Genomic DNA, 22,297 nt, shown 5'->3' on the forward strand with positions numbered 1-22,297 from the left:
CCTTTAATCTTTTATATCAAATGAAAGCACTGTATCCATCATCATTTATATTTTAAAAGATAAAAATGTCCTATGCAATTAGACGTGACATTTTAGAATATACAGAGGTAATAAAATATCCAGTGCAAAACACTTTACCCTCAACATACGGCCCGTCCTTCGGATGTTCTCGTATTCGTAAATTATTAGTTTTTGATGACTTCCGTCTGAGAAGATCTCTCACACGTTCATTATAAATTTCCAGATAACTGAAAGAAAAAGATTAGAAAACCACTGACTGATTCAACAGTCTTTAAAGGAAGGAGAGCTGTCTTAACACTGTGTTTGAAAGCAAGATGTCTGGAGAAGCTAGGCTCCAAAACTGGCTAAAGATAGTAATGACTACAGCACACTTGTATCATAAGGAAAAAAGCAAGAAGCAAGTAGAAGGGAAGCAGACATTAGCAAGATAAAGATCTCCTAATGCCACTCTGAAATAAAGGTACAAATAAGGAAGATGCTGTTCAGTACCAAAGGCATTTTCACTATCATTTAATCAAAGCAAAATGCACAACTGTTGAAGTTAGAAGTATTGCGTATTTTGACTACAACTGCCAACAAAAATCAATTATAGGATTGAGGGCAAGCATGGAAAGTTATTTGAAAAAGACACACTTTTCTCAGAGATAAAGTGAAACCGGGTGGTTTTAACTGTAACAAGTTTGATAACCAGCAAGCTATTAACACACCAAGACCTACCTGACTTCTGTTCGAAAGGATGCTTCATTCCGCTTTGTTTTTTCACTTATTTTGCTGAATAATCCTTCACAAATTCGAGGTATTAAACCTGCATCACCCTGCAACAACAATAATTCTTATTTCCAAGGCTATGTACACATGCACAATAAATTTTGAAACATAAAACCCAAGATCACTAGCTGAACATTCCAACGTCCAGAAAGGGGGGAGGGGGAACAAAACTTTTCAACAAATACTCTCTTGCACTTTATTTAACTGAAGTCACCTTGAGACTTTAATCCTTGTGTGTGTTGGAACATATATACTAGCTCCAATTCTTTGCTATTGGGATATATTTTGTCCCTCCCTTTTAGTTCAAATAATCCCAAATGCTTAATGCAGAAACCAGCTCCTCAGAGCAACATATGAACTGCCTTATCTCAATAACATCTAACTTCCTCTCTCTCATTTCACTATGGACTTGGCAACACCTGCAGAGAACGGGACAAGAGCCATGAACATGCACCCATGAGCCATTCTTATACAAACCCCCAAAGCCCAGCTCACAGTCCTGCCTGTCTTGAAGGATGCAGCAGGTCCTCTGGATAAATTACCATGCAACAACAAGACCAAAACTACAGTCACTGTATCCCACAATGCAGCTGAATTAAATTTGTTATCTAAATTCTGAATGCTCAACTCTGCAGTTAAAGGGTTCTTACACGTAAAGTGCTCAGTCAGTTTAATAAAGCAAACCAAAAAAAACATATTCCTTCTCAGAGATCCCTACAGACTGCGTGGTTTACTAGCAGGGCTGCAACTATCCATTACAGGGTCTTTGCCACTTCAGCTAACAGAGCGGCCAGCAGCGCAGGACATCATTGTCTCTGTTAAACTGGCACTTGAGAATTGAGCCTCATCCCAGTGAGTCTGCTGCTCCACCGCTGATGTCAAACACGTGTCAGACTGCAAGAGATATCCAGAGACTTAGCATGCAGCTCTCCTCTCCGTGTTGCTCCAGGGAGACCCCTTTCCAGGCAAGCAGTAAATGAAAGCCAGGGCCATCCCCAGCCGCAGAGCTGGGAGCAGGGGAGCGCACGCAGCTCTGTTCCCAGCTGACGAGGGGCTGCTTGCTCCCAGCTGCCCCATCCCACTGGGTCTGGTTATGTAGATGACCAGCTACCTGCTGGGCACACCTCCTACCCACCACTTCGGGACAGCAGCTAACACTCCTTCAGAGCTGGAATGAGTGAACATAGCTCCCAGGAATAAAGGGTGAAGACACATACATACAGATAAGCTTTAGGCTCAGAGCTGCAAACTCAGAAGTAGCTTACAAAACAGTCTGCCAGCTATAATTTGCCTCCAGTCCAAAAACACGCAAGAGATTTGATGCGATGGACTAATTCTAATTCTATGCGCCGCTGAGGCAAGAAATGTTCTTGCTTAGAGTTAGGGGCCTTATAATTAAACAGGAGGCAAATAGGACATATCAGCCCAAACATCCAGCATGAGCATAGCCCAGACACTCCAGGCACCCAAGAGTTTGCCTGGTGGCATTCTACAGACACCTGGCAGCAGAAAAACATGAGGACAGCAGACTCCCCTGCACCACACTCTGGCAGGGGAGTGCTCCACAAGCAAAGATTTCTCTTCTACTCAGACCCCCACATAAAATCTGACCATTTTTGCCCAAGCGCACACCAGTCTTCTCCCACTCTGGCCCCCTCTGTCCTCATCCTTCGTCTTCCCCCTGCATTCTCTGTCCCAGCAATCTTCTTCCAGGTGCCACCTCTGAGCTACTCTTCTTCTTTCCTTTGCCCCGATATAATTCCTCATTCATCATCCAGTCTTTTTTTTTTAAAAAAAAAAAAATTATACTCTATCCCTCCATTCTGCCCTTTTCCGACTTCCTCCTCCTCTTAATCAGACCCTCTCTGTCCTTCTCAAACCAGGTCTCATTCTTCGAAATAATAATCTGTTCTCCTCCTATCATACCTAGCCCTTCACCCTACTGCACTTTGGTTTAAAAAAAAAAGAAAAAAAAAAACCATAACAACTCCTAGTCAAAGGGAGAAACTTGCAGTTGCAGTTTAATCAGGCTTTTTTTTGAGACTGTTGCCTTTGTTAACAGAGGAGCAGCCTTTCCCAATCTGTATCATTCTCTACCTCCAGTTAAAGTTTCAGGGTTCAGTGTTGGAAATTCCTATACGCTTGCTTTTTTTTTTTTTTTTTTTTTTGAACACTGGAAGGGGAAAAAGACTTTTCTTTCATCTCATGCTTGGAAACACCTGAATAGTTTTAATTAAAGCTTAATGAAAAAATATGAAAGATCCATCACAAAGTTTCAGGCAAGTCATTAGTGTCTGACATCATTTAGCAACTGTAAAGGTCTCAAAATAGGAAAATTTAGGTCTAATTGAGTAACTTCAACCATAGCAATATAACGATGAGAAAGGAGGAACACACAGTTCTCAGCATATTTTATCAATAAAATTTACATCTTACAGAATGTACACTCTTCATTAGAAACTATATTGAAACATTTTCTCCCTTTTCACCCCCTACAGCTCCAGGGCAGAATCAACTACATATTTGACAGGGTTTTTTTCTGGGTTACAGAGTTTCCAGTCACAGAAATCTGTAGAACCAAAAGAGGTAGCTCACTCCAGAGCTGAATTTTCTCATTAAAAGCCCGTTTTCCTTCTGTGCTATCTAACCAGAAAACTCCTTATTGCAATTTAAATGTACTGGGCTTTACCCATCTACCTTGGGCATAGGGAACAAATCATTCCCTTCCATTCTGCAGCTGCCTCTCATGTCTTGGAAGACTTTTTATTTCTCCACTATCTTCCTTTCTCTGCATAAGCAAGCCTGACTTTCCTGACAGATCGTATTTTATAGATCTCTGATCATTTCAGTGTCTCTGCTCAAGACTTAATTCTAACTGGTCCACATATTTCTTGAAATGATTGTTGCACACAGTATTGCAGAAGAAGCCTTCCAGAGCCAAGAACAGCAGATACTGAAAGCAAAATGAGAATAGAAATCATACTTTTTAAGGAGAAGTAAGGAAAAAAGAAAATTTATATCCAATTCAAGTTTTCTTATAGCACCGTAGTCTCTCTGACAGGGCCATCAATTTTCAAGCATTTAACTTGGCGGCTGAGTATATTTTATACACACTCTGTACAAAGCCAGATTAAAGTATTTATGTATCATGGCAAGAAGATTAGACCTTTATTATTGAATAGTGTCAAACAAACTTCAGCACCTATTCATTTGCAAAATGTCTTGATGATTACGGTCATTACATACAGTGAGGTAGTCTCATAAAAATGTCACTTTTATAAATTTCTTAAATAGAAATCCACATCTAGGTCATAAGATCTTTTCTGGTTACAAAAGTCTATTCTGCTTACCATTTTGAAGTTAAATATAAAGCTACTTATTCTGTGACAACTGAAAGAAAAAGATTTACAGCTAATTTACTCTCCTAAGCTAAAGGAGGTACAACGTGGCCAATCTTACTACATTTCAGAAGAGTGATTTATCTAAGGAAGGACAAGCGGTAATATTCTCCTTTTCAATTCTGCTGGGAGAAGATGTGATGTATTTTTTTTCCCCAAGGATTAAACCTTACGGGATGAAACCTGTAGAGGCTGCCTGGCAAACAGGCTTCATCTCAGCTGGCCCTTTTAAACTGCTCCACTCCCAACAGTTTAGTGGGTTCTTTCTGTCCTTGGACAGGCACGGAGGCAACTGCAAGAAACTACTTCCATCCTTTACTCAAAAACTGCCAAATATTCCCCCTATCACACCTTCATCTTCCAGAGTCTTCACTGCAGTGCTCAACAGGACGTAATCCTTAAAATTAAAGTTACTCAATCATCTTATAATGGTTTGCTGAAACTTACATTTAGCTACTCTCATCCCCAGTTTCTACTCCTCACTTGATGGCCTTCTCTAAACAGGGGACAAGGAGCTAGTTTAATCTTCTGACCCTTTAAAAAGAGGTCTAAAAAACAGATCTCTTAAGAAAGGGCTCATCATCCATGTTCTCAAAACCCCTATCTTCTTTTTTTCTTGTCTTGAGTTGGCATAGAAAATAAGCAGAAACATTTGCAATTTTGGGGTTTGTTACTGAACAAAAATTATTGCTTTTTGTCCAACATGACAGAGCATTACTGAAAGACACGTCTTCCAACTGTATGTATCTACCTATAAAACAAACAGCTTCTGAAACCTCTGATTACATGGAGGGTGAGTAGCAGATAGACAGTATCAGTAATAATTTCACAAAACCGTGTTCTTGCAATAGCCTAATTTCAATGCATTGCTACAGAATAAATAAAAAAATAATAAAAAAAAAAAACACCTGCTCAGCTGACGCAGGGCGAGCAGTGGACATTTTCTACCTGGATTTCTCCAAGGCTTTCGATACAGTTTCCAACAGCCACCTCCTGAAGAAGCTGATGCACTACAGTCTAGACAAGTGGTCTGTGTGGTGGGGGGTAACTTGGTGACGGGCCTCAGCGCAAGGGGGGTGGTAAACAGCCCCCTTTCAAACTGGCAGCCTGTCACATGTGGGGTCCCCTGGCCCAACACTGTTTAGTATCTTCATAAGTGATCTGGATGATGGGATGAAATGTACCCTCAACAAGTCTGCTGATGACACCATACTGAGTCGGGAAGTGGACACTTCAAAAGGGACAGCCATCCTACAGGAAAACCTGAATAGGCAGAAAAGTGGGCTAACAAACACCTTACAAAGTTCAACAGAGATAAATGTAAGGTCTGAGAAAACACAATCCAGGCGTGGAGCACTGGCTGGGGTCTACCTGGCTGGGGAGGAGCAGCTCTGTGGAAAGGGACACAGGGGTCCTGGTGAACAGCCAGCTCAATACGAGTGAACAGTGTGCTGCTGCAGCAAAGCAAGCCAACAGGATGCTGCGTTGCATGACCAGCAGAGATAAAGTCATTCTGCCACTCTTCTCAGCGCTTGGCAGGCCATGCCCAGAATTGTGTTCAGTTTTGGTCTCCACTATACAAAAAAGATGTGGACAGGCTGGAAAGGGTTCAGAGAAGGACCACAAAGACAACCAAAGGACTGGGAAGACTGCCATAAGAGGAAAGCTGAGAGAACTGGGTTTGTTCAGCCTTGAGAAAAGAAGGCTTAGCGGAGACCTTAATCAACACGTTCCAATATTCAAAGGGTGGCTACAAAAAAGATAGACTCCCTTCTTACAAGGATTCACACAGAAAAGGGGTAATGTGTACAAATTACTCCTGGAGAGATTGGGTTTGGACACAAGAGGACAATTTTTCACAGTCCACCATTGGAATAAACTCCCCAGGGAAGTGCTGGATTCCCCAACACTGGACACTTAAGATTCAGCTGGACAGGGTGCTGGGCCACCTTGTCTAGACCGTACTTCTGCCAAGAAAGGTTGGACCAGATGATCCTTGAGGTCCTTCCAACCTGGTATTCTATGATTCTATGAAAATACAACATACCGCATTTCCCATCATGGTGTAGGACTTCCCAGATCCAGTCTGTCCATATGCAAAAACACAAGCATTATAACCTTCAAAAGCAGATTTAAGCACGTCTGTACCAAGATTTTTGAAAACCTAAAAGCAAAGAAAGTTTTTTAAGACAACAAAAGCTTGTAGAAAAAAGTTTTTTATCAGTCCAGCATGGCAAATATTAAACAATAACCTACCACAATATAAGCTATTGGCATCATCGATGATATTTACTATAGGACAGGAAATTAGTACTTCAAATAAGATACTGAATTTTACAACCATATTTAGTTTACAGCACTGCAACTTGCAACAGTATATTTTATACTTCATTTTCTGGCAGAGATCTGCTTGGCATGAGGAAGAACAAAAAATGCTGCCGAAAGAAATTAGAGCTGTAGAAAGAAGGTAATCCCAGACACTTAATATACTTCTCCTTATTTTTAATATCTACTCACTTTGTGTATCTTTGCCAGTTCTCCATGTCCTGCAAATAATGTTTCAGTGATCCTGGTAGTTTCTTGGTTTCTGTTTTTAGAGGGTTTTTTTGTTTGATTTTGGTTTTTTCCTTTAACCAAGTGTAAGAAAACGGCCCATTATTTTCTCCATATTTCCTCCCTAACTGGCTTTTATGTACCAATACTTTTTAGGCTGACAAACATGGAAACATGTTTTCTATATGCTAAGTAACCTTCTTTCATTAGCTAGCCCGTTCTCTTTTTCCTTCAACATCTACAAACTGGTAAAGATCCTTCCTCCACATCCCACTATGAGAGTCTGTTCTCACCTAATAACTTCATCTCTCACCAGACCTCTTCACCACCATCCTCTGCAATATTGGCTCCAGTACCCCTCCCAGATTCCTGACCTTTCATTGCCATACCCCTCATTTCCATCCATATCCCGCTGGGCAAGGAGTAACACTTGGCACAGCACTTCTCTCAAGGAAAATATTGATCTGAGTCTCCCAATACAAACACGATTTTCAAAAGTCTCATCAATGCTTCAGATGATTTAGCTACTAGACCACAGTATAACGTGGTTTAAATTAAACACTGTGTACAAGTAATTATTAACAGCAAATGGCACACGCACAGTATAATCATGCTACTCCTCCCTTGAAGGACTGCTGGTTAATTTCTTTAATCATTAAGGCTCAGTTGCAAGCATGCCTTTGGAATACTCAAACTTGACCTTTCCTTGAGCAAAGGAGTATAAAGACGAGCCAAAGCACAATTCCCCTTTTGTTTGTCATTTGAAAAGTAGCACCTTAGTTGAATTTTCTCCCCTGAGTAACTGCTCCTGTAGTCCCCCTGCCACTTTTCCCTTTGTCTATGTTCAAGTTTTTACCTCACCACCTGCACCAATTCCTTATGCACCGTTTTGACTACATTTTCCCTTTTAAAAATGTGTGCATACCCTGCACAGTGATTTGAGGTAGTACATAGGACAGTTACAGTCAGTGTTGTCTGAACAGAGGCTTAACACACAGGTTAGAAGAAAAGTCATTGTTAGGATGGGACTTTGTCAGAAACAAGTGTCTGGGATACTCGTTTGTCACAAAAGGGCAGTAAACAACAAAAGTTTATTTATTTCTCTTCTGGAAATACAAACCAAATAGCCTGATGGTAAATTGCCACTCCCACTCTATTTTTGAATTCTAAAGCACATTTTGCATCTACAAGGCATATTGATGGGGCATGAAATATTAGACAGACTTCCATTTAATATTTTTCTGCCTTTCAAATGGAAAAATATAACAATCATGAACAAAGCACACTAAGCAACTGCAATACCAACAATCAAGATCAATTTTATTCCATGACAAGGCGAATGTGAATGAAAGATGCCCCTCTACGCCACTGGTGCAGTAAAGTGGAAATTCTTCAGCAACTTGATAAAAGCTTAACTACAAAGTCTTCCAATTAAATATGAAACTAGTAACAAGCAAAACAATAGCTTGTGCAGCATTTGTTCAGAAATTGCACTCCCACGGTTTGAAAATTCCTGTTGTTTTCCATGTGCTGCTCACATTGTAATTAAAATAACACTTGACACAGGGACAGTAATAGCGTGACTGAGCAAATGAAGTTAGCATTCTTGCCAGGAAGGATGAAAGAGGCAGTCTGGGGTTGTGGGGCACACTGTAATAGCAGGGTGTTGTACATGGACATCTAAGCCATGCTTAGGATTTATTGTTAGCATCCTATTACTACAAAACATAAAGCTCACAGCTTTAAAAAAATCATTGCTCAAGGCTGCTGCAGTGATCCCTATATGGGTATCTTAATTCTTTTTTTTTTTCCTCTAAGCTTCTGACACAGGTAAGTTATACTGATCTTGCCTCAACTTTGCTCTGAAACAGGCAAAATGGCACAAATTAAAAAACTTAAAATATGGAACTTAGTTTATCACTTATAAGCAGAAATTGGACACCAACACAGGATACAACTTGGATATACATTTATATTAATTCAAGTTTTACAAATGGCTGTTTTAACAAGAATTAACTTCATTATTTCATACCATATTCAGATTCTGGAAAAAAACTGCATTGTAACAGCAACAGCCTAACAATGGACTCTTTTCTTGGCATTCTTCTAACAAGTCTCATCTAACATAGCTTTCTAGAAGTATCTAAAGTCAGGTAAAGAAACAGCTACCTAAATCATCCAAGAATTAAATATCCATAAAGCTAAGCTACAATTGGTGCTTAAGAAGAATTTCTATAACTACTTTTATGGTACTTTTTGCAGACTTTTCCAAATATGCATTGAAACATCAATAATGCTGTTTTATGGAGATGTACTCATCTATATCAGGAAGAACTGAGAATATGGGTATCAGTTATCACTGAGAAATATATGCATTTTCATGAAACCAATAGTAAACTGAGTCCCTAATCAATTTGTATGAGCAAACTTAAGGCAAACATTTGTTGTGTCTGTAGAACCACCACCAAAATCTCAAGTTTCAGTTAAAATGAGATCAGAAAAAATACATGATCAAAGCTGCTTTAATTAAAATAAATAATTCTCTAAATGTTCAGCTTAAAGCATTTGCTAAAGTTCTAGTAAAGCCATATGTCCTGCAACACCTGCTTACAGAAACTAGGGTTCCAATTATTGCACTCAAATACACTACTTAAATTTGCCACAGTGCTTAAGTAATTAGGATATTTCCACATCAATGCCCAAACAGATGTATAAATAGATGTATACTTCTTGATATTTCACAGAATATAGCAAAAAATGTATTACTTAAATGAGTATCATCAAGTAATAACAATGCTGGAAGTTCAAGAATATAGATGAACAAATGTTTGGATTAATAATAACTAACTAATAACTCAGTGAAATAAAAAAGGAAGCTTTCAGGAAAAAAAAAAAAAGAGGACCTACCACTTTGATGGTTAAATAGAAAATTCAGGTATAAATTTCCTTTCAATTACAGTCATTAAATATAATAGCAAAGCTTGTCCTTCTCATAAATATTTTTTATATAGGCTTGAACTTCTTGTTTCTTAGTATTAGTTTTAATTTTGAGGCTTTTAGGATTAGCCATACCACTATCCTTGATTTTGGAGGTTACAGAATAGATGAGGTACATACCAAAAAGGTATGTATCCAAGTAGCTTACATCATATTCAGCAAACCCTTGCATTATCCTAAGGGGGGAATAAATACTCTCACTTGAAGCGTACAGCACCCCAAGTTCCACAAAATCCAAAGAGAAGACAGTAATCACAAAACACTTTATTTTTACTTAATAAATTTATTGGGAATGTAAAACAGCAAAAGGTTCAACGTTCACATGAAATATGAGGTCAAGGGAGGATCTATCTGTTCATTTAAGTAATACCTATAGCTCTGAGTTTGATTTTCTGTTCTGAGTGTGCAGGAAGAAAGGCAATTTTGTCCTTTCCTAGGCTGAATAATCAAGGGAGGAGAAATAGGAGTCTTCTTTAAGGTGTACCAAGACTTTTGGACAAAAAAAAACCCAAAAAACACTTCAACCAGATAAGAGGAATGTTTCTGTCTAAGTGAGTTAAAGATACATGCTTGTTTTTTAAAAGTGGTTTTTTTTCAAAAATGCTTTTCAGAAACAAATTTAGCTCTCAAGGAAGTTTTCTAACTTGACCTTACAAGACAGATCAGAGAACTAGAAAGAAGAAATTTAACAATATTAGGTTAAGTTTAAAAAAAAAAATCAAATTCTCAGGTGCCTAGGGAATTTCTAAATTACACAAGAAGCACTAGCAGTGGAAAGAAGTTTCAAAGAATGCTTTCAAGCCAAAGGAAAGAGGAAGGAGAAAAAAAATAAACATTCAGAAATCCTACCATTTCTTGACAGACAAAGCTGGGACTTTTGCTGTCTGCTGAGAAATAAGAAAAATCATAGGTAAATGTCTTAGTTCTTTCTCGTCCAGTGTCTCCAGTACCACCCTCTGGTACCTATTTAAAAAATAAAAATACCAAAAAAAAAAAAAAGGGCTGGTATGATACATCCTGATGAAGCAATTAAAAACGTTTTAAAATAAATAATCAGAATGCAAATTCAACATAAGGCTATACACATTTAGAAATTTATACTGACAGGTTAGCCTAGTACTCCAACATCAGTGAAGAAATCAGCAACAGATACTCCCTTCAGCAAGAAGGACAGTCATGTTACAAGATAGCACAGCAGGAATTATTTGGGGTTTAGCTTACTACTCCTACCACGGTACATTTTTATCACAATACTTATGTCCAGTTATGTCAGTCCTGTATATGAAATTCAGATTATAATAAAGGATTATCCTACACACATAATTAATAGGAGCCAAAGAGACCTTTGCATTGTTAACAGCATTTCAGTGTGGAGTCATAATTACAGTGCTGTTACATACTTGCTGCTTAAGGCTATCATCATGCTCAAGGCATGACAGCTCACTATACTTCAGCAATATTCACTGCTATCTGAATCAGTCTAAACAAACTACACAGTGAAATTCCTTTTCATGTATTTGTCATCGGAAACTGTCTTCCAAAAGCATATTTGCTGTGCGTGATTTCTCTTGCTGAAAGAAATGCTAAAATATACCATCAAAATATTACAGCAAGTGGTGGGTACTTTGTGTTTAGTTCACTTTCATGGGAATTCCAGAAGACTTCTTCTACAGATGAAGCAAAGTTTTAATAGCTACCAGACAGGTACCTCTCTTCCATTGCTGGCTTTCATTTTTGAGCTAAGTAATGACCTATGAGATACAGCCCGTAGAGTGGTTTTCAGAACACCACAGCGCAGCAAATAAACAGTTAAATCTATTTGCCAAAAAAATCTCAACCTTGTATTTTAAAAATTAAAGCTGTTCTCCACAGTGCAGTGAGCACCACTGTTTGTCCAGACATGTTTTGGCAACTATTCAGTTAGTTCAGTTAGGAATTCCTTTTTTAAATCATGTTTACTCACCTTTAAGTTTGTGATTGTAGTTTTATTTTTTTCCATTGAAATAATAAACTTTGCATTACGGTCTTTCTCCCTGGGGGGGGGGGGGGGGGGGGGCGGGAAGGAAAAAAGAAAGGAAAAAGACAAATATGTTAAATAAAACATATCACAATTATCTACAGTCATATTTCCACTCAACAGGTTGCTTGCAACAGTCAATTATCCAGTGAATTCATTTATAAGTCATTTTTTAATTGTTGTGACCAATGTTTATTTATTGCTATGGGATATATTTGAAGTACTTGGGCTTGCCTCCAAATCCCATCATCTAGAAACAGAGCAGCAGCTTGGGCAAACCTGCTTCAGAAGTTTGACTCTGCAAGTCAATTAAGTGGTTTGTTCTTAATTTGAAGTAGTCTGATCCAAAGCCCAGCGAAGTCAATTATATGGCTCTAAGGAACTGCGAAACAGAACACTACGAGATAAGACCCTGCCTCCTACCACCACCCTACTAGCAGCAGTTCCCATTTACCCATAAGCCTAGGAAACAGGGACTAAATATTTAAACCACAAAACCCCAGTATTTTAAAACTCTCTTAGAAATGAGGTACCCAATTTATTTTTTCAGTTGTGATGCATCACAGCTGTGCAGGAGCGGCTCTGCTACCAAGGGAGCGTTACATGGGTTTGTTGCTTTCCAAAGCACATCAATTCTGGGGCCGGGGGGGGGCGGTGCGCAAGAGTCTAGTTTTGCAGCAGTGTTTTCATGTACCTGCCATCTATTTCACATCATATGTTTCTGTTTTCAAAACTATCATAAAAAATCATTACCTTAGTGTCTAAAACCAGCATGTATCAACCTGCTTGCTAGAGATGGGATTTCATTATAGTTGGCCATAAGAGTAATGCAGGCTGCTTTTGAATGACAACATCTCCTGTGTTATTAAAAACATCCACATGAAAGAGCCAGAAGAGGAAGACTGCTATATACACCATACAAAACCTCTCTTCCCAAATCTAACACACACCCCTGTTCCAAAACCATCTGAGTCACCTGACAAAGCAGAGGGCTTTGAAGTGCTGCTTGACCATATTGTATGGTATCTCAGCAATTACTGGATATCCACTGCACCAACCAAAAAAAAAAAAATCCACTGCACCAACCAAAAAAAAAAAAAAAAAAAAGAGAGAGAGAGAAACAGAAACTTCCTCCTAGTAGCAGGAGACCCAAGTTCAGGATTTCAGTGACACTTTCTTCCTCTTGGTGCACTGGATCACCAGTTCTATGTTCCTTAGCTGACTGTGTACCCACCCTCCATTCACATTCAGTTTTCCAGAAGAAATTCTAAAGAAAAGCAAAACGCATTTAAAAATCTATATTAATGAATAAAGATTTAGCAAATAATGTACTGATACTTCAGTAAGCACTTTTAAGTTCTTTTCTAAGCTAATAAAAATATATAATTGCAATAATTACAGCATTAATTATACAACTGAGTTTAGATCTACCACAGAAAAATATGCCATAAGAGATGCACCTTCACTCATTTCCATGTCATCCTCAGCAGCTTTTACTAGGTCTACACTTAAGAGACTAAAATACAGCTACAGGTAACAAACAGGGAAACAGAGAAGTGTCCAATGGTATTTTTTAGTAGGAAATAGATTTTGGCATCACAATAACGCAGCTTGCGGATGGCTGCCACCCATCCTGCTTCCTCAACAGTCTCTACCTGTCTGAAGCTATTTGCTCAGCGAAGGTGTAATAAGTCATGTGGCCCAATTAAATGGTCTATCTTACTACGTAAATCTGTTTCAAATAAGATTTGTGACCTGCTTGCTCTAGGAAGTTTGGAAGGACTCCAGGTAGGAAGACATTTGGGCCAGATTTACTCCTTTTTTTGTCTCAATTTCTTCATGCTTGAGATGTATGAAGGAAAACTGGTACTTTCCTTCCCAAACCTAGCCAGCTCTCCATATTACGGAAACCTGGTGCAAAATGTTTAAAGCCTTACACAAAATTCTGAGAAGCCTATAGACATTAATTTTTGTGATAACACTGATAAGACTACTAAATTTTATTAAAGAATGAAAATTTCAAAGTAAAAAAAAAAAAAAAAAGAAAGAAAGAAAAAAAGAAGGGAAAAAAAGGCCCTGTAGAGCAATAGCCAATAAAAAAAAAAATCATGAACAGAATTCAGAATTTTGCTTTTTTGTATGGGAAGGCATAGGGAGAGGACAACCTGAAACAGTAATACTATGATCAGAATCAATAAGTCAACCTGAATGAAGTGGAAAGAATTCACGGGAATCAAATGCTAAAGCTTCATTTCAAGACAGCCAAGTATAATTTATTGTACACATGAAGAGTTTGAGAGGAACCCGTCAAAAACAATTGCTTGTGTGATGCCAGTTATTTCCAGGGACTCATTTAATGCAGTTCAGCAGGGGCTGAGTCACTTTCAAAAAAGTTTTGATTGCAAGTTCCACTTTAATTAAAGGTTCAGGCTGTAAACAGCTGTACTGCAGCGTTAGGTACCCTTCTGAGAACTTTCAGAGCTAGGAGAACCCTACTGCAACCAGCATCCATAGGAAGCACTAGCCCTCCCTCAGCGCAGAGACAAGCCCCAGCCACTAACCAAACTGCCCCGTTAATTCCAGCCCCCTCATCACAAAGCAATGTAAAAGGGCTGGCTGCCAAAACTAATTCACAATTAACGCTCTGATGATTTAAGAAAGCTTGCTCCCCCCGCCACCCCCGCCCAATCTGCTCACAGAGCAGTGTTCAGGGCCAGCCTCCGGGCTGCTCTCGCTGCTGTTTCATACACCACGTGGATGGAGTTCCAGGATCACAAGGGAAGGAAACTTGTAACTCGTGATCGCCTGACCCATAACCAAACTACAAAGTGATCAGACAAGCAAGTTTCTTGGCACAGACATAAGGACATACATCAGCCCTGTGCTGTTATTAACCCTCTACTATTGTTACATTCAGCTAGTCATCTAGCAATTAATTGCGAGGAAGAGAGTAGAAAGAATAATTTTTAAAAAAGGGGCGGGGGGGGGGTGGAGGGAGGGGTGTCAGAAAAACGACTTCAAATAATACTGGCACTTTAGTATAAACAGTATCAGTATTAGTACCAAGGTATGCTTAAAAGAACTAGTATACTTGTCTGCTAATGGGATAACTTGGTAAATGGCTTACCTGTGCTGAAGAGAAATTACTAAAACCTTGCCCAAGGGGCATGTGGCTTATGAGAACTTCCCCAGACTGAAGGTAGTTCAGCAGCTGTATCAAAACCCAGCAGCTTCATGGAAAAAGCTCCAATGAAGGTATCTCTATGGCCAGTTTCTTCCTCTCCTTCCCTTATATCCCCTGCTTACTTTCAGGGCAAAGACCAGAGCGGTTTTTGCACCTCCACAGGCATCTAGTTGAAATCATACTAGAGGCAGCCATATGTTAGCAGTATCTACAGGTTTCAAAATAACTTTCACTGACCCCTGTTCATTTTATCACTCACCCAGTCCTCCACAAGACTTTCTGAAGATCCTTCCACAGAGAGAAGGGACAAGAGCACAGAAAACCACTATTACCTCACATATAAATTAAGGGAAGCTTTAGAAAAACCCTTTTCACAGACATGCAAAATGTATTTGGCCTTCTTCCAAGTTAATCTTTAAGTTCCTTCCTTTAAGGTCCTTCAATGGAAGGTTCCGTTAAACAGTGGCTTTTTATAAATCCTTTCTGTATTATTTAGACACTAGAGCATTCATTATAGTTTATCCCATTAGAAAATCTTGATATTATATTTTCCATTAAATTGGTACTATGGGAATCAGTTGTGATTACTGTAATACCTGTCAGACACCACGCCAGGAAAAGAACAGAAAGAATGAGATGTGTTTCATCTGGGGGGTGGGAGGGGGAAACCAAAAAAGACAGGATAGAAAATGCAATCCGTTTTCCCAAATGGTGTTTCGAAAGACCACTTCAGCCCACCTCCAAGGATGCACAGACAAGGACACAGGCACTACCTGAACAGCTTGCTGAGCACCTCTGTGTCAAAATAGAAAAAGGTCTGTAAAATATACTCTTGGAAATTCACTTAACAGTAGACATCTAATGGAACATCTATTGTGAAAGGCTTATACTGAAGAGCAGATGTGTGATTTTGTTTTCAACTACTCAAAAACATAATCTGAGCACCTGTAAAAGCAACTCAACCATGCTCAATGGCTTTTCTTTTCAGCAAAGTGCCTGCTACTCCTTATGTTTCCATTTTAGGCACAATGTCACGGATTTCCTGTTTTATCACTCTGCTTGTTCACTACACAGGTGTATTTCTGGGGTCACAAAGTGAAAGCATGAGGGTTGCTTAATGACCAGGACAATTCAAGGTAGATTTAACTGAAAAACAAGCACAGTGTCACAGAAAGACCTTGGCATTTTCTTGCAGCTTGTAACATACTGTGTGTTTGCCCTGACCTCCCGTTGAATTACACAGACCAAGAGCACTTTCCTTTGTCTGAGTAACTCTTAAAAGAGGAATAGTCTATTCAACCATATGCTTTAAAAAGTCAAACAAAACCCCTCTTACACAGTAAATTCTTTGTTACTTTGTGTAACTACAGGAAAACTGAAGCTGGTGCAATCTTTCTCTTTCCTATCCAGATGGTTTTGTTTGGTTTTGTTGTTTTAACTTCTTCAATACCTATTGAATTGTTTTATAGATAGCATGTTAGTTTTAAATGTGATTCCACACCTAGATGCAGTATTAAAAACATGTATCTGGTGGTCTGTATACAAAAATAAAATAATTTTCATTACCCTTTAGATTAAAATATTTTTTTCTATAAACATCAATAACAAGTAGTTTCAATATGTTGGCTAAGACCTTAAATCAGAACAAGTCAAGTAATCTGGCTTAATCATAAGATTCTGGGAATCCACTACAGCTTAAAGTCACCAGTACTACATGATTGCACTGTATAAAAATCACAGTTGTCTCCATAGCAGGGCAATAGCCTGGCATATCCCGAGCTCAAAGTAGTGACCCCATGCTGTTAACTGATATGGCTACAAGCACATATTAAATGACTGAAGCTATGTTTTTACTAATACAGTCTAAAAGTTAACAACTACAAATTGTACATCAAGGAGAGCAACTGCAATCAGATGTCCTTCCAATTTAGTTTGAAGGGAGGTTCCTAGGCGGATGCTCTGGTAGCTGATCAGGGCTGCAGCCTCCCCCTCATTCGGGAGAGCTCTGCAGACTTTGCAGACTTTTACGGCAACCCATTTCCTCTGAACAACACATCTTCATTATCTTCAAGACCTCTACCAAGCTGTCAAATCCAGCTGACCTCGGCCAGCACGTTCAAAAGCTGCTAGATGAGACCAACCCGGCTGACAGACGGGCTGCGCCGTCTCTCAAGTTTCACCTTAAGAAGCCAGACAAGAAAACAGCAGAAAAGATTCATGGGGACTGAAGTTAAAAGAAATATGATTGCAATTGTGTCTCAGTAAGAGAAAAACTGTGCACATACTTGGTACTTTAAAAGAGTTTTGTCATAAAGCACATTTTATGTGGGCATAAGGTTTTCTGTGATCAACATAATCTTAGTAACTTGCTAGTGGAGACATAATGATATCCACATTCCCTTCTGTGATACCAGTTTTATAAAAAGCACTAGCAAACTTTGCAAATAGTTAAATGAGATGGTTCTGCTACTCCCAGAACTTTTTTCACAGTGCAGCTGAAACCAGAATAATAAACCCAGTGGCAGAGACTGCAGAAACAGGGGAAATCTTATATATCTCATGAAACAGAAATACTCCCTAAGTTCATATACTAGTACACACATATCAGCTCTTGTATGAAGGACAACCTAGATTAAACGCCTTCAGCCATAAGAATAAATTTTATCAACAATACTGAAAGGCAGTAGTTTAATCCACAGCAGTAAGGCTCTCCTGGAACATGAACATGCAGGTGTCCTTGTGCTGTCTTCTGTCAAATCATTTCTTTTGGGGGGAAGCTACGCACTCTTGTGGTAACACATACAGACTAGTCATTACATTAAATCATGTACTTGATCTGCTTTTTAAATTTGTATTTTCAATAATATTACAGGTAGAATTCACCTCCCAGCAACTCAGATTAGGTCTTGTGGGTAGCCACATAAGCAAATTTTTAATTCATTAGCAATAGGTAACTTTAAAAAGTTACTGTATCCACACATTCCACAGTCAACAACTGCATAGTAACCTGAAAAATATTTAATCTTCAATTAGCAACTACCTCAGCAGCTACTTTGCCTGAATACATGGAGCATTAAACCAGGCTTAGTAACGGTCTTACCAGCAGGAACTAGTCCTGCATAGCTAAGTTTTAAGATATCCACATGTGAACCCCCTCACACACATTTTTGATGCCAGCCTTTAAGAAAAAGTAGCAAATGCCCACCTTTGGCAGAAGTAATGTAAGATACAACCTCAGACATAATCAAGTTGATTTGAATGACATCTTGGAATTTTGTTGTAACTATTATGATAGTATGAAATTTCTCTAGACACCTGGATTTTAATCCATGTGATATTTTGCTTTTAATACCTTGTTTCTTGTGATCTGTTCTTTTACTCCTGCCATCCCAAGACATAAAGTATTGGCTTAACCTCTTGTGTATAACAAAGCATGATTCAAACATTGCTTCCCTGCAGTGTCCTTTTCTTTTGGGGCAAGAAGTCCTCAAATTAGAAATGGGGGGGGGGTGGGGGGGTGGGGGAGAATTGTGCCTAACCTCACAGATCTATTAGCCCCTCAAGTAATCCATAAGGCTGTTGTTCTATCATTCTTTTCCTCTACTGAGACACATCCAAACAATCTGGACTGAACAACAAACGACTTCAGTTATCTAAGTACAAAGATCTTTCAAATGTATAAGCATACAGAAAAATGATGGGTGTATTCCAGATTTCTCTATCTCACTATTAACTTTTTATTTACAATGCAAACTCTTTGGAGAAGAGTCTTCATAAAGCCAATATTTGAAGTGTCTGAGCCTTCAACAGTAAGAACTTCAGCCCATCAGCAATTAAGATGCCAAGTGCCATGTATGCCCTCTTTCTGTTAGATAACTCTGAAAAACCCTCTCAATAAATAACCCTGGCTTTGTATTCATAGCTACTGCAAAATAGAGGACTTTGCTCTTCAATTCAGTCAGCTGTTCTTACCAACAATACCTGCCTTTCAGATACTCAGACTTCTAAGAGTCTTGAAGTCCAAGAGCTCAGCTAGGTTAAAACAGACAAGTGCTAATCCCATTTATTTCAAAACCGGTCTTAATTTCAAATAAACAAAGCCTGAGAAATCAGACTCACCTTTCTCTCACTTTGTTTCATCAGGAAAGCTACAATACACTCCTTACCTTCTTCTCTGCTGGTCTCAGGGAGATCTCAACAAAAAGCAGAGTTTGAAAGTATTTTATTGTTCATCATTTTAGAGATAAAACATGCATAGGTAACCTGGCAATGTGTCTGATAATACTCAAATCAATGAGCTAGGAAACATTATTCTGAAACTAGGTTTTAAGTTCAAAATGCTTAAGATTGTGAAGTTTTGGGGATTAGAATCTGTAAATAAGACCAGTTTAATTACGTTGCCCCACACATGCCCACACCACCACTGTTCTCCAGCCCCGCTGGCACTGGAAGGTCTTTGTTCTTCAATGCTAGGGAGGGGGACAGACAAAACAAGGTAGTCATTGTGACAAATCCCACATGCTTGAAAACCTTCTGAAGCATTTGCATTAAAGCAGTAAAAAGGACAGAAAAATAAGCTCATGTAAACAGAGGCTATATGTGGGCTTCCTGATCTCTGAGGGTTTATGCAAGATTAACTGTCAGTCTCAACCATTAACTCTTCAGTTAATGGGAACCCAGTGTTTTGCTGAAACTCAGAGCTCCTTCTGCAGCAAAGGCTGCTCCATTTTGCTGCCCACCAACACAAGGATAAAGCTCTGCACTTCAGAATCTTCCTCCCTAATATATCTCAGTTGATACATGAAAACAGCAAGATCCCCTGTTTTAAAGACCACATACCCCCTTTATTATCTCTCTCACATACAAAGCTGTGCAAAAACCACTGTAGAGGAGGCCAGAGGTAGAATGGCAAGCACAGGAGCTACTTAAAAGTCACCCAGGTCTAGTCTCTCCTTCCCATTCAAGCAAGATAGTTTCCTGTAATGACTTTCTTCAAAGAAATGAGCTCTTCCCAACTGCCTGGGCTTTCATTCCCCTCGGGAGACTCATCCACAACCTGCACTATCTCATTAGCAGTAATTCCTTAGATACTGTTTAAGCTGATCCATTATTAGCTTCGTTCCATTACTTCCACAATATTATGAAGGAGCCATAACTAAATATTTAATTCTTCTTTTCAACATTTAAGCCTTGCAAATATTTCTAGACTTGCATCTCCTAATCTATTCCGGTAGTCATAACACATAGAGTACACGTGTAGCTCAATATTTTTTGAATCAATAATTCCCATCATTTTTGTAGATCTCTTCCAACATAATTCAGATAATGAGGTTCCAGAAACAGGACTTCATAAGATATTGACCCAGGGGCTTGCTGGGGAAAGCACCAACCACCACTTCAGTGTTTGGCTTTGCAATATATTTGCAAATCAGAACTGCACTGTGATTGTAGCACACTCCAAAGTTCGAATTCATCACTTTAGGCAGAAAAACTTCAATAGATTAACCACAGAGGAAAATGGCATAGAACAAAGAAGAAAACAAGCCTCAAAGACCATGTGCTTTACAACAGGTGAGAAATTCTAGAGAAGCAAACCATCAGAGAACACTAGCATTCCCTTATTGCTTGTACCCCTAAGTTTCAGCTTGCTTCAGCACTGCTGACACCTGCTGTTGTAGAAAAGCCTAAGGAGAGTCCAACAAGTTTTTCTAGAATATCCTGACCTGCAGCATCCCAATTCCCAGCCAACTATCATCCTTGGTGTTGGCCTCTCTATTTGGCTTTACCTTTTCATTTTAGCAAAGGCCATACCGTCATCAGACCCCGCTCCTTAACACGCCTTCCCAATACTGAATTTTACGACCTCTTGCAACAAACTCTTCAGTAGAGGGGCTGTTCTGTTTTTTATTTGCAATGTTCTACTTCAACTACCAAGTAAAATAACTTTGGCGTTTTCCTTCCCCTTCATGGATGCCATTCTTACATAACCAGGCCCGAATTACTTATCTACTACTTACTACCCTTATGCCAACAAAACCTTAAAACTTAAACACCAACCATCTCCCATGCTACTATATTGATTGTAAGATTTCCATCACCTCTTACTTATTCTTGCCACTGACAAGACTTTTCTGTAAGCCCACTAGGGTCTTCTCTTTTTTTTTTTTCCTTCTCTAGTCCTTACAAGTTTGAGTCAATGCTCTGCTGCAAGCAAGTTGTCCCTCCTACTTACGTTTGCTTCAACAGCAAGTTCCCCAACTCTCAAGAGAAAGATCTCTTCCCTCAATTTTTAAATGGCCTGCTTGCAACCCTATAACACAGCTTACTACATCCCTTTCTCAAATATATGATCCAGATAGATACCAATTAGAGGAGCCTCATAATACATAGCACCTATATTTCCTAGCAAACACTGCTAGCTCAATTGCATCTTCATTCCAGAACTACAGACAGCAATAACAACAGCCATAAACTACCATCACCACTAAGACTTTGATAATCTTTGAGGGCATTTTCACATAATTACAAATGTTTATGTCACAATTTATTGTTGGTACCTGCGCTTGAAGAATACACGTTCTCACCACATTTAACAAGCAGAGGCCTCCCTAGCACTAGTCAAGCACCATCAAAACCAGGGGCCAACAGCACCTTCAGAACAGGCATACCTGTGTGTCCTACCCACCACTCCTCTCAGAGTCCTACACCTTAAACATGGGGGCCATACAACGATCATTTCATTTCACCTGTATGGAAACACGGATCAGATTCTACACTTCTTTCTCACAATTGAACAAGTACTAGATTTTTGTGCTCTCTCAGGTCCGGCAGCCTGCCTGTGTTGAGCTGGCAAGGCCAAATGAACGAAGCAGCCCACTGTTCTTAACGCCACCCTAAAACCTGGCCATACCCACCGGGTATCGCCGAGCCATTGCCAACCATAACCCACCCGCTAAGCACATCTTCAATCAGGTCAGGTAAAAGGTAGTGATTATTAAGGAGAAATGACACATTTCTTGTCATGACGATGCTCACCCCTCTGGTCCTGCCTGGACTAGTGGACCTGTTCAGAGAAGGTGTGCACGACCATATTGTAGACTACAACTCTACCTACTGTTAACTCCTTTTGAAGAGGTAAGAGAAAACAAATAGAAAATAAAACCATTTTTAATGTACCTTACAAAACCAAAAGCACTCTTAATTTCAGACTTCAAGTTCTTAGTATCAACTTGATATGATCCAAGAACTCAGTTCAGAGTTTACACATTTATGCACTGAACCAATGCTAACCACACAAGCAGCACACTGATGAAGGCCCTTGTACATACATATATGCACAGCTTACTTCCAGGGAGAGAA

At 39.2% G+C, this 22,297-nt stretch overlaps 1 protein-coding gene across 6 annotated transcripts in view; it reads right to left on the minus strand.

Annotated features, from left to right (window-relative positions):
• Nucleotides 1-22,297, minus strand: part of KIF16B (kinesin family member 16B) — a 142,274-nt gene that overhangs the window by 114,402 nt on the left and 5,575 nt on the right. For all 6 annotated transcript variants that reach the window (XM_055725896.1, XM_055725897.1, XM_055725898.1 and 3 more), the window contains exons 2-6: nt 11,701-11,770; nt 10,587-10,700; nt 6,235-6,351; nt 739-836; nt 139-248 (exon numbers count right to left, since the gene is read on the minus strand). In XM_055725896.1, coding sequence (XP_055581871.1) covers nt 139-248; nt 739-836; nt 6,235-6,351; nt 10,587-10,700; nt 11,701-11,770 — 509 coding nt within the window. The remainder of the gene's footprint in view (nt 1-138; nt 249-738; nt 837-6,234; nt 6,352-10,586; nt 10,701-11,700; nt 11,771-22,297) is intronic.

Source organism: Falco cherrug, chromosome 13, assembly GCF_023634085.1.
Source record: "Falco cherrug isolate bFalChe1 chromosome 13, bFalChe1.pri, whole genome shotgun sequence".
NCBI lineage: Eukaryota > Metazoa > Chordata > Aves > Falconiformes > Falconidae > Falco > Falco cherrug.